At 51.6% G+C, this 12595-nt stretch overlaps 1 protein-coding gene across 2 annotated transcripts; it reads right to left on the reverse strand.

The window, feature by feature from the left end:
* Positions 1–7904: 7904 nt before the first annotated feature.
* LOC119268620 (protein DEHYDRATION-INDUCED 19 homolog 3-like) lies at positions 7905–12392 on the reverse strand. 2 transcript variants are annotated; one of them, XM_037550285.1, is made up of 5 exons: positions 11940–12392; positions 11656–11849; positions 9450–9527; positions 9042–9241; positions 7905–8392 (listed from the first exon to the last, which is right to left on the reverse strand). In XM_037550285.1, exons 1-5 carry the CDS (start codon positions 12013–12015, stop codon positions 8281–8283), a joined length of 660 nt encoding a protein of 219 aa, XP_037406182.1. In that variant the 5' UTR covers positions 12016–12392; the 3' UTR covers positions 7905–8280. The 2 variants fall into 2 exon arrangements, with proteins under 2 accessions (XP_037406182.1, XP_037406181.1); XM_037550284.1 differs by having other exon boundaries at positions 9042–9328; positions 11940–12390.
* Between the last annotated feature and the right edge of the window lie 203 nt (positions 12393–12595).

Genomic DNA, 12595 nt, shown 5'->3' on the forward strand with positions numbered 1-12595 from the left:
TCCCCTTGTGCGTTGTGCCGTAAAACCGTTGTAGGGTCCGCGGTCCTTTCGGATTGAACTCCCACATCTTGAGGGGCCGCCTTTGGCAGGGAAGTGCTCGGCGGATCAGCATCACTTGGATTACGTCGGCAAGGGTAACGTCCTTCACTATCATGCTTTGGACGCGTTTCTACAGCCGCATCACCTCAAAGACCGACCCCCAGTCTAGACCCTTGTCGGTCCAGGATGTAAGCCTCAGTGGGGGTCCAGATCTAAAGGCTAGCACAACTTCCCACTTGGAGCCGCGGGGTTCTGTGATATAGAACCATTCCTGTTGCCATATTTTGACGGTGTCCACAAAGGCTCCCTTTGGCCAATTGACTTTGGGGAGCTTGCTCACCATGGCGCCACCATAGTCCGCGTGTTTCCCATTGACCACCTTCAGTTTCACATTAAAGATTTTGAGCCATAAGCCGAAGTGCGGAGGGACACGGAGGAAGGCTTTGCACACCATGATAAACACCGAGATGTGAAGGAACGGATTTGGGGCTACATCGTGAAAATCCAGCCCGTAGTAGAACATGAGACCCCTTACAAAGGGGTGGAGGGCGAATCCGAGTCCATGGAGGAAGTGGGGAATAAACACCACCCTCTCACCGGGCCCCGGAGTGGGGATGACCTGCGCCGGATCGGGAAGCATGTGCTTGATTTCCGTGGTCAAATATCGCGCTTCCCGCGGCTCCTTGATGTTCTCCTCCGTGAAGGGGGAGGGCACCCACTTGCCTTGAGAGCCGGCCATGGTAGGAGGAGTTGTTGGGAAGGGAAGAGTTTGGAGTTTGGGCGTTGGAGCTCGGGGACGGAGAGGTAAAGGGGATGAGGCGTGGGGTGCAACAGATGGGTTCTATCCGCTTATATGGACTGCAAATATCAAGCGTCCCCTCCCTCGAGCCTTAAAACTCGCCTGTTCCCAAGGGGTCACGTGAACCGCATGGTTAGGTTACCAAAACTCGTATTGATGAGAATCCCGTAATAAGGAGGCACGATCTCTGCTTTGACAAGACGTGTCGCCGAAGGTTGCGTCTTGAAGCGCGAAGCGGGAGGCCAAAAAACGGTTCAAAGTGATAAAACGGCTGGATGTAACGTCCCGTCCGTGAAATCATCAGAAGACGGAACTTATCTGCATTTTACCTTTATATTTAAGGATTGTGACTATTGTATAGAGCCGGATATAGCGCTGGTGGTCAACTATTTTGAAGTGTTCAGAGGAGGAACCCGCCTTGCAATGCCGAAGACGATCTGCGTGTCGTCGTCATTGAAGCCTGGTTCAGGGGCTACTGAGGGAGTCCTGGATTACAGGGTCCTCGAGCGTTCGGGCTATGCAACATGGGTCGGACTAATGGGCCGTGAAGATACAAGATAGAAGACTTTCCCTCGTGTCCAGAGGGGACTCTCCTTTGCATGGAAGACAGGCTTGGCGTGCGGATATGAATATTCCTTTCTCTGTAAACCGACTCTGTACAACCCTAGCCCCCTCCGGTGTCTATATAAACCGGAGGGTTTAGTCCGTAGAGGCAATCATAATCATACGGGCTAGACAACTAGGGTTTAGCCATTATGATCTTGTGGTGGATCAACTCTTGTAACCCCTATACTCATCAAAGTCAATCAAGCAGGACATAGGGTATTACCTCCATCAAGAGGGCCCGAACCTGGGTAAACATTGTGTCCCTATCTCTTGTTACCATCGATCCTTAGACGCACAGTTCGGGACCCCCTACCCGAGATCTGTCGGTTTTGACACCGACACCCACCGCATAGCTGCCATGCACTGATCGACGGCCCCTCATCGCCACCACGCCGCCATTGCCGGCAGACGAAGGAGGAGCTTTCGCCCGGATCGCCAAGGTGTGTGGCCGCATCCTCCACTACCTCGGAGGTGGTGGTTTCGGCGGTGCCTCTGGCTCTTGGGCCGTGGTATCCGAGGCCAAGCGCGCAGTGCAACAGCAGGTGAGGTATGACCAGCGCAATGTCGGTCGCTGCTCCGCGTTCGCCAAGACGGACGTGGCACCGGAAATGGGTCCACAACGACCCGGACCTCGCCGCGGCGTGGGCGCTTAACCGCTCTGTCACGACCGCCGAGATGGCCGCCAGGCGCTGCTGTCGGCTTGACGGCGAGCTCGACAAGATCGGCGAGAAGTGGTCGCTTAGAGAATGCTTCGCCAACGCCAGTAGGGGCAAGGCCGCCGCCAGCGCCTTCGATAGTGGCCAGAGCGGCCCTTCACACCACGCGCCAGGAGGCAGAGCGGCTCCTTCGCGAGCGTCAGGTAGCAGCCGGACAGGGCTGCCGCGGACCTCCGGCATCCTTGCGCCGCTGGAGGGACGACGACGAGGATGGCACGGTCACTGACGGCGGTGTGGCAAGACAGGACGGCCACACTTACGAAATGGTCGTTCGATATAGGGTTTGTGTTTTTTAATAGTTTTTAGTAAAATGGTCAAAATATCGTCCGTTCATGTAAATTATATTGAAACTTGAATAAAATCCGTCTGGTTTGTTCAAATAGATTTTGCAATGTATGTGACTATGGTTGGACGGCGGCCTCCCGCATTTGTGTCAGCGGACTGATCCCACTGCACACAGACGGATACAGGAGTGTCTAAGGCCATTGAGTTTGCCGCAGATGCTGGGGAATGTAATCATCGACACCGACGCAACAACTCTTCGCCAAGCCTGCCGATTGGATTCTCAAAAACAATCAACAACTCCAAAAAAACTCTTCGCCAAGCCTACAATTTTTTTGAAAGATCCAACAAAGCTGGCTTTTCATGTTGATCAGAGCAGGGAGCAGTGGATAAAAATTGACGTACATGGATGGTGATCCTGAGATCACAAGGAGCAAAAGTAAGGAAAGGGGTTCAAAAAAGAAAAAGAAAAACTACAGGCGATCATCGGTGTTATCATCAGCTTATCCCCTCTGGTGGTAGCGTGAACTGGTGCAGTAAACAGGTTGCTCCAGCCTGTCTCCATAGGTCAATACCCCGTCTGATGGCCTGCAGAACCTCTCGTTTAGATGCCTCCTTGTTTCTGAACGTGCAGTCGTTCCAGTGCCTCCAGATTTCCCAAGCTGCTAGCATCGTCAGTGATCTTATGCCTTTTCTGAACTCAGGTTTTGTGCCCTCCACAATGCCCATGATCCGATAGGTATTACTGTGGATTGCTCGAGCAGATTGCAGACTCAGGGCTTCACAACCTATCCAAGATGACAGGCTGCTCCAGATTGCCGTGGTGAAAGGGCACGACCAGAATATGTGGTCAACCGTCTCGAGGTTTCTGAAGCAGAATTGACAGAAATATGAATTGGGCCACCCACATCGCTGAAGCCAGTCATTGCACCAGGGCCTGTTTAGCAGCATTAACCAGAAGAAGATCTTCAGTTCCCCTGGCGCCCAAGTCTTCCAGATGATCTGTGGGAATGTGGAGGTGTGGTTCGCCTGGAATTGTGCCTGATAGGCTCATGAAGCGGTGTAGCAGCCGCTGGCTTCCAGATTCCACCTTATCTCGTCGCCCACATCTGTAGAGAGGTTGACTGGCACCAAGCGCAGGAGTCTCGCCAAGGCCACGCAGTCACAAACGATCTGGTCTGTCTGCCCGTGCATCAAGTCAAGGATCCAGCGATCATTACTAAGGGCATTGGCGACCGTTCTGTTCTTCCTCCTTGAATGCTTATAGAGCGCCAGAAAAAACAATCGTAGCGTGCCTGCCTGATGCCAGGAGCAAGTCCAGAACCTAACCGTCTGGCAGTCGCCCACCATGACCGAGGTGGCCGCGCTGAAGAACAGTCGATCGGAGTCGGAGCACGGTACCTCCATGCCCACCCATGGCCTGTCCAGGTGTTTACAGGCTAGCCAAAACCATCATTACTGCAGGGCCTAGCCGAAGCGCTCAAGATTGAGGATGCCCAGCCCTTCCTTCTCCAACGGGGAGCACACCTTGTTCTAATTCACCTTGCATTTGCCTCCAGATAGCTCTTCCTCTTGTGCCCACTGAAAACGGCGTCTCACTTTGTCGATTTCCTTGAAAAATTTATTTGGCATACGGAGTACGGTCATAGCAAAAGTTGGGATTGCAGTTAGCACGGCTCTGACAAGTACCCGTCGTCCAGCAATGGTCATTAGTCTGCCCTTCCATCCTGCCAACCTTGCTCTGATCCGATCCAAGACGAACTGAAGATGCACGAGCCTTGTTCTTGTTAGAGTGAGCGGGAGGCCCAAATATTTCAGCGGGAAGGAGGTGATGATGCCTCCAAAACTCTGCAGAAGTTGCTGGATGTCAATATTATCGCATCGTATTGGTGTTGCTGTTGATTTTTGTCTGTTGATCTTCAGACCCGTGGCCTCGCCAAACATGTTTAGGATGGTGATGAGCACCTCCATCTCCTCTTGGTCTGGGTTCATGAAGACGACCGCATCATCAGCGTAAAGGTTGACCCTTAGCTTCATCTCCCTTCTTGGCAATGGTTGCATCATCTGCTGCTGGACCGCTGCATCGATCAGGCGTTGCAGCGGGTCAATGGCCAGAATAAACAGCAGCGGTGAGATTGGGTCACCCTGGCAAAGGCCCTTGCGGTGCTGGATTTTCCTTCCTGGCACTCCATTAAGAAGGAATTCAGAGCGTGATGATGCCAACAACCAGGCGATCCAATCCCTCCATCTAGAGCTGAACCCCAGTTCCTACAGTAGCTCCAATAAGTAGTCCCATGACACACTATCAAACGCTTTGGAGATGTCCAATTTCAAAAGTAGAGCTGGGGTTTTGGAGCGGTGCAGCACATGAACTCCATTCTGAACATAAAGGAAGCTGACTTGTATACACCTCGTCTTCAGGAAAGCTGACTGTGCAGGGGAGACGATCGTGTGAATTACTTTGGACAGTCGAATTGACAACACCTTAGTGACCAGCTTAGCAAACGAGTGGATCAGACTAATTGGGCGAAAGTCTGTCATCCGCATGGCCCCATCCTTCTTCGGCAGCAGCGCCACGAAGGCAGTGTTCAGAGCAGCCAAATTACCGCCGGCTAGGTGATAGAACTGGTGAAAAGCCGCCATGATGTCGTTGCTGATGGTTGACCAACAAGCTCTGAAAAAGGTACCACTGAAACCATCGGGGCCCGGCGCCTTCTCCGTTGGCGATTGCATGATTGCTGCCCAGACCTCACCCTCCGTGAATGGATTCTCCAAGCCAGCTGATTGGATCCTTGGTAACTGCAGCTCGCTCCAGTTGAGGGTCACACGTCGACCGGTGTCCGCTGTCATCACCTTGCTGAAGTGATCGTAAATGATCTGTGCCTTATCCCCATGAGCCATGGCACACTGATCATCACTCTAAATGGTATGGATGAAGTTCTTGTGTCTTCTGGAGCAACATTTTGCATGGAAGAACTTTGTGCTGGCGTCGCCTGCCCGTAGCCAGAGGACCCTGGAAGCTTGCCTCCTTCGGGCCCTTTCAATGGACGCAAGCCCCACCAGGCGTATCTTGAGCAACTTTCGCAACTTGAACTCTGCTTCCGAAAGGGTTCTTGTCTCCTGCACCACATCTAGACGAAGAATTACCTCGCTGGCAATGTGGAATTGTGACTTCGCGTCACTGAACAATGATCTGCTCCATATCTTTAGGTCGTGCACCACCCTGCTGAGCTTGATTTGCAAACGTGCAAAAGCGTAGTGCTGTTGAACCGGGCTATTCCAAGCATGCTCGACAGTAGTGTGAAAATGGAGGAATTTTAGCCAAAAGGACTCAAATCTGAAGCAAGCACGACGGACCATGATTTGGCTATGCCACTGTGATTTTCAAGGAAGGAAAGCAGCAGCTTATCACTGGTTTCTCTGATTTCCAAGTTTATTTTCTGTAATCGTGTTTGCAATTCGGTGGCTGCTCATGTACTTGACTCCCATGGTGCTCGTATCGCCCAGGGTAGTGGCACTGTCACAATGTTAACCTGGAAAGAGGGCGACCCTTCTAGTCGACGCAGAAAAAAATACATGTTCAGCCAGCGTGGAATTCAAAGTTCAAAGTGAAAAATACATGACAGGAACGCAGAAAGCAAGGAGGAGATCTTCACCGAAGCATATGAGCAGCTGTTGGGTCACGCCGTTGCTCGGGAAGCAGACGTGGACATGGATTTCCTTGACATGGCTGTGCATGATCTCTCGGATCTTGATGCGATCTTCACGGAGGAAGAGGTGTGGAAAACTATCATGGAGCTGCATCCGGAACGGGCGCCAGGGCCGAATGGGTTTAGCTCTGCTTTCTATCAAAAAGCTTGGCCCACGATCAAGAACAACGTGATGGCGGTACTCCTAAAGCTTACGTGGGAGACGGGCGAGACTTTGGTAAGTTTAACCGCGCTCATATTGTGTTGATTCCGAAGAAGCCGGACGCCGAGGAAGTGGGCGACTACCGCCCCATCGGCCTCCCTCTTAGTGTGGACAAGATTTTTGCTAAGTTGCTTGCGAATAGAGCCCGGAGAAGAATGAAAGAGATAGTCACGGCGAATCAGTCGCCTTCATATGCGGTAGACACTTGCACGATAACTTTCTTCTGGTTAGGCAAGTGGCCAGGAAGATCCACGTTCGTAAGGAGGCTAGTGTGTTCCTAAAGCTCGATATTTCAAGGGCTTTCGACTCGCTAAACTGGTCGTTCTTGTTCTAGGTGATGAGGAGCAAAGGCTTTGGCCATAAGTGGTGTACATGGATCTCGATTCTGCTTAGGACGGCTAGTACCAGGGTGATTGTCAATGGGGTTCCCGGAAGAAGTTTCACTCATGCTAAGGGTCTTAGGCAGGGGGACCCGGTCTCGCCTTTGCTCTTCGTGATCGCCATGGACGTGCTGTCGAGAATTATGATCAAGGCCGAGAGCTTTGGAGTCTTTAGTAGCTTCACTGGCATCGCTGCTCACCAATTAGTGTCGATCTACACAAATGACGTGGCATTGTTCGTTAAGCCCCGGGTGCTGGACCTCACGTTCGTCAGATCCATGCTACACGCATTCGGTGCCGCCTCTGGCTTACGGGTCAACTATCAGAAGTCACTAGCGATCATGATTCACGGAAGCAACACCGATCGGGACCAGGTCGACTCTCTTTTGCAATGCCGGTTGGGCAGTTTTCCATGCAAGTGTCTTGACCTTCAATTGGCTATTAGACAGCTCTCGAGGGCGGAGTGGCAGCCCATGATCGATCAAGCCAAAAAGTTTGCCCCGGCCTGTCAAAGGGGGCTGTTGCACCGCCCTGGACGTCTCGTGCAGGTCAAGTCTGTGATCGCAGCCAACCCCATCCATCACTTCATGGTCACGGAGGCCCCATCATGGGTGTTCGAAGAGTTAGATCAATGGATGCGCTCTTTCTTTTGGGCCGGCAAAGAGAAAGTGAATGGGGGTCAGAGCTTGGTGGCTTGGAATTCAGTTTGTAAACCTATTTGGCTTGGAGGTTTGGGCGGGCGCAACCTTCAGCTGCAAGGCTTGGCTTTGAGAGTGAGGTGGAAGTGGTTGAGGCGGACGGATCCCCAGAGGCCGTGGCAAGGGCTACCCATGGTTGTGGACAAGGAGGCTCGTGCGGTCTTTTGACAGTATGGTGCATATTGCGGTTGGGGTGGGCAATAAAGTTTTTCTGGAGAGATTGATGGATCCATGGCTTCGCGGTTAAAGACATTGCACCCTACATCTATGCTTTGGCGTACTCTCAAAAAAAAGTGACAGGAACAAAGTCAGTCAGCGTGGATTTCCCATGCCAGTTACCGTTCCCACATGTCAGTCAGTCAGCGTGGAAACCCACAGCAGTAACCGTTCACACAAAGAGCAACAGCGCCACACAACCCCTGTTCCAAAGCACAGCATTTGTGTGCCCCGATGGCTACTAAGACTTGGATTCTGCTTATTGCTTCCACACAGGTGGAGCTTCTGTAATTTCCCATTGCATTGCATTCTATAGTATGTAACAGCTGTGTGATGTTGGTACAGACCAATGTTCCTTGACAATGAAGAGGATGGTACAACAAGTTACAACCAAGGCAAGGAACTGCTGGGCGATAATTCGGTGGAAAAAACGGCAATATGGAACAGCTACCATAAATTAAGGTGTATGTGTCAAGTCCAAATAAAATCCGCACTTGACTACGGGTGCACCAGACGCACTTGCCTTCGCCCAAGTTAAGACTAACCACTCATGGCGGAGTGCTGCTGTTCTATCCGAATCAGCGTGAAGGAAGCACCCATCTAACAAGGAAAATGCAGGGCCATTCGAGCACTCAGTCGTCTCCAAATAAAGTGGAGAGGACCAGGTCTTGCACAAAGGTCGCCCTGCTTGTGGCTTGTTTCCGCTTTTGTTCCCTTTCCTCGCTTGTGAGGGACGAGTCAATGCTGCCATGGAAAAATACAATTTAAGTTTGCAGATCGAATGAGGGAAATAGAAGTCGCTAAAAATGGAATAAAGTATGTATATTTGAGGGATTCTATAAAGCTGCTTTGGGGGCACAATACTTGAGCACATATATGACTGAAGTGTAACTACAGAGTTATAGGACAAGGAATCCTTTTGCCTCAAATGGTCCAAATGCACTGTCTCTAAACATCAAAGCTAAACTTATAAGATGTGTGTATTCTCATGATTACGGCTACTCTATATGTTATCCAATAGTTTCTTTTGGGGGGAATAAAGAATATAGTTACTGAAGAAACAGTTTTGGCTATGTGAAACTATTAGACTCGGCTAGCAATAGCTTACTAAAAGAACAAGCAGCAATTCAAAATGAACTGCTGCTCACAAATGCAGTGAAATTTTCCAATAGCAGGAGAGAAATTATTTCCAGAGATGCAAAGCCGTGGAATCGGTTCAATCAATAGCTAGGATATTCGGATTTGGATCACAACAGACTAGATTTGATTTTGAGAACTATATTATTTCTGTCATAAAGAGTGTGTAAATTGCATGCAGGTAATAGATTTAAAATGATTCACAGGAATAAAACCGGTAGGACAATTGGCCTGATACCAGGATAATTATACATACCTTGATTCCCAAGGTTGAGGAGGCGCCTCCTTAAGAATTGAAGTATCATCGAGAACCGGAACTGATGATTTCGATGGTTCTTCGGCATCTGATGTTGCAAAACCCAGGCCAAACGATGAAAGCAGTGGATCAGCATAGATATTTGTAGTGGCAGTGGTGGTGTTCCTTGACCTATGACTATGACCGCCTCCTAGAAGCGCCTGCAAATGAGCATCACGTAGATCTCGGCTCAGTAAAGAAAGTGCACGGCGCTCGGGAATAACGAATCTGCGCAACCGGCTGCCATTCTGTAGATGCCAAGAATAAAAAGGGCATCAGAAACCTTACTGACTTGACAGGAACATTGTTTTTAGCCAAGTTATCCATGAGTAATTAGCATATGCATGTACAAGAGAAGGAGAGAGAAACCTTGAACAAGTAACCATGATGCATGGTGATATGATTTAGCATATCTCTTGTAATCTTTTCAGAGCAGATGGGGCAAGGCTGAAATAAGAATGGAAAATAAATTAGGAGAAGATATAAGAAAAAACAATATGTTTGAACAATCTGACTACGACAAAAACAACATGATATGCTAAATTTAACATAAGTAGGTATTTTAGCTGCCAGGAAGTTTGCAGTTAATCTCTGGAAAATTTATTTGGAAATGGATAATCTCTGGAACGTGAGTTTCAGGTAACAGTATCCTTGTGATATGTGCAATGCTTTGGTAGCTTCTTCAGTCTGTACTGCACCCACTTGAACACGATGGATCAAAATATAGCAACTGAATCCATCGTCTCATTTTTAATCTCTCCAAACAAATCAAATTGTATTGTGCATCCTAACAGGAAAAAAGTGCTGTGGTGAACTTTCAAATGTTCAGACTTCAGACATGTAATTTCTAGATTCCTCTTCCCGTAGCACAAGTAGCTACCAGGTGTGCCGTAGGTGGATTACTACTCGTGTCTTAACTCAATATGTGGGAATACTTCTATGTCAACTGAGCATAGCTCAAGTACTACAATGACAAGCAAATACCAAGGTTATCACACTGCCCTGTATCTAAGAGTAGACCTTCAAGTTCAAGTAGGAACACAAGAAATTTCAGACCATGGAAGTTTGATAGGTTAGCAATTGACCCGAAACCTTAGGCAAGCTAAATCTACAAATGAGTGAACCTCTTGATTTCTGGGCCAAGATACAAACTTTCGTTCTAGTATCATTTTGTGTGGTCAAGCCCTAAGAGCATCTCCAACAGACGCCCCAAGCGACGCGCGCGCGCGGTAAACCCAGCTTTTAGCACGCGCGGGGCGGTTTGCCGCGCTCCAGCGGCCGCGGGAAACAAGCGCGCGCCGGAACCGTTTGCGCGCGCGCAAGATTTGGCGCGCCGCTTCGCGCGCGCCTATCAAGCTGCACGCCGCTTCGCCACGCGCTTCTCCACACTTCCTCTTCCCCTCTTCCTCTCCCTCTCTGCCACGCGCCACTCCAGCGCCCCGCCACCGACGCGCCGCCATGCCGCCGCGCCGCCGAGGAGCGTCCGGCTACCGCGGCGTCCGCCTGCGCCCCAACGGCTGCTACACCGCGGAGATACGCTCCGGCGAACTCCGGCTCGGCCTCGGCAAGTACGGGACGGCGCGCGAGGCCGCCCGCGCGTACGACGCGGCGGCGTGGCGCCTAGGCCGGCCGCGCGGCCAGATGAACTTTCAAGATGTGTACACGCTCCAGCAAGCGCTCAACCTCGCCCCTCTGCCTCGTCTGAACACGGCGGAAGACCGTGCGGAGCACGCCGAGCGGCAACGCCGCCTCCTCATCGCCCAGGAGGACGAGCGGGTCATGGCGGAGTGGCGCCAGCGCCACCCGGAGGACGTCGCCTACGAGCAGGCCTACTGGGCAAGGCGCCGCGAGGAGGACACGCGAAGGCGCCGCGAGACGCGGTTGGAAAGGCGTCAGCGGAAGGCGTTGGCGAATGCGCAGTCCGACATCGTTGCAGCAGGTGGGCAGTCGTTCTTCGCGCCGAACGATGATCGGTGGCTGGACATCTGGCTAGACACCTCGGACGACACCGCCGAGGATGATAATGGTGATGATGATAGCGACTTAGAGTAGTTTCTATCTAGTTGCGCCGTAGTTTATCTATGCTTTCGAACTATCTATCTAGTTGCACCGATGTAAAATACCTTTGTATCGTTTTTTATTTATGCAATCTATCTAGTTTTTATTTTATCTATGCGTTCGAAAATTTAAAAAAATGTTGTGTGCACGCTGCATTTTTTGTGCACTGCTGGAGCGGCGCGCGCGCAGCTGTTTTTTGCGCGCGCCGCATTGGGCGCCTGTTGGAGATGCTCTAAATCCATAAGCCTATCCTGCACAATCGACTGATGAACACCTGACCCTACATCTTGGGTCACCTAGCACTCATTCAGGAGAGTAGAGTATAGGAGATTTGGGCAAAACCATAGGGAGCTTGCGATCAATCAAAATAGGTAGGAGCTAACATTTTGAGTTAATCCGCTGGGTCAACCTCTCGGGCCACAGCATTTTCTACAGCTCTAATCGGAAAAGGAGCAAGATGCGAGTTTTGCAGAGCACATCAAACTATGAGGGTCGGGCACGGTGGCGATTTACTGACCGCGGGGTGTGGCTCGTAGGGGTGGTCCTCCTCGAGGTGGACGCAGAGGGAGCCGAGGTCGTAGTCCTCGTAGCAGTAGGGGCAGGCGACCTCCGGCCATCTTGCCTCCTCCAGCTGCATCTCCATCTCCATGTCCATCTCCCCGTCGTCCTCCATGTCCATGTCCACTTCCTCCATCCCCATCCCCGCCATATCTGCATCCAGTCCAACATGAAATCAATTAAGTAAATCCAGTGAAGGGGGGAGGGTGAAGAGGCAAGGCGAGACGAGAAGGGCGCGCGCACCGTCGATGTGGCCGAGCTGCGCGGCGTAGAAGCGCTTGGCGGCGGCGAGGCGCGAGATCCAGTGCTCCGAGTCCATGATTGGATTGGGTTCCTCTTCCTTCCTCCTCTTGGTTCCTGTGCTAGACGCGCTTACTCAATCAGCCGCTTCCTCCGGGCCTCGCCTCCGCAGCCACCAGCTAGACCTCACGCTCCGACTACGACTCCGTCTCCGTCCGCCGCCGAACTCCGACAGCGAGAACCCAACAAGTGAACCTCTTGGTTTATGAAACGAAGCCTTTTTCTTTGGGGGATTCGCGCTGTGGTTGGCCGTGTTGCTTAGCCCAGCAGTGACCCAGCTCCTCAAGATGGGGCGGATTTTTCGGTTGACGGAGAAGAGGAGGGGGAGGGGGAGACGACGAGGAAGCTTCTTCTTATGGGGGGAGGGGAGGAAGAGGAAATGGGTGAGAAATCGGGGCGCGGGGCCTTTTCGTGCAGGGTAGTAGAGCGTAGTACCGGTCGCCGTCCCGGTCAGCAGCAGCGGCCGGGCCGACAGCTACCCCGTCGCGTCTGGTGGGAATAGTGGATGACGGGTGGGCGCACGGAGCGTCCGGGTCCCGGCCGGCGGTGGATGGGGGTGGCGTGTCCGTGGGCCGTGGCGAGTGCGGGAGGGAAGGAAA

Source organism: Triticum dicoccoides, chromosome 3A (genome assembly GCF_002162155.2).
Source record: "Triticum dicoccoides isolate Atlit2015 ecotype Zavitan chromosome 3A, WEW_v2.0, whole genome shotgun sequence".
Lineage (NCBI taxonomy): Eukaryota > Viridiplantae > Streptophyta > Magnoliopsida > Poales > Poaceae > Triticum > Triticum dicoccoides.

Excerpts from the sequence above, each read along its gene's own strand:
- LOC119268620 (XM_037550284.1), bottom strand. The coding sequence starts at position 12,015 with ATGGACTCGGAGCACTGGATCTCGCGCCTCGCCGCCGCCAAGCGCTTC. Across the intron at positions 9,528-11,655 it reads CCTACGAGCCACACCCCGCG|CCTTGCCCCATCTGCTCTGA; the intron begins GTCAGTAAATCG and ends TTCTTATTTCAG. Across the intron at positions 9,329-9,449 it reads ATCATGGTTACTTGTTCAAG|AATGGCAGCCGGTTGCGCAG; the intron begins GTTTCTCTCTCC and ends TGGCATCTACAG.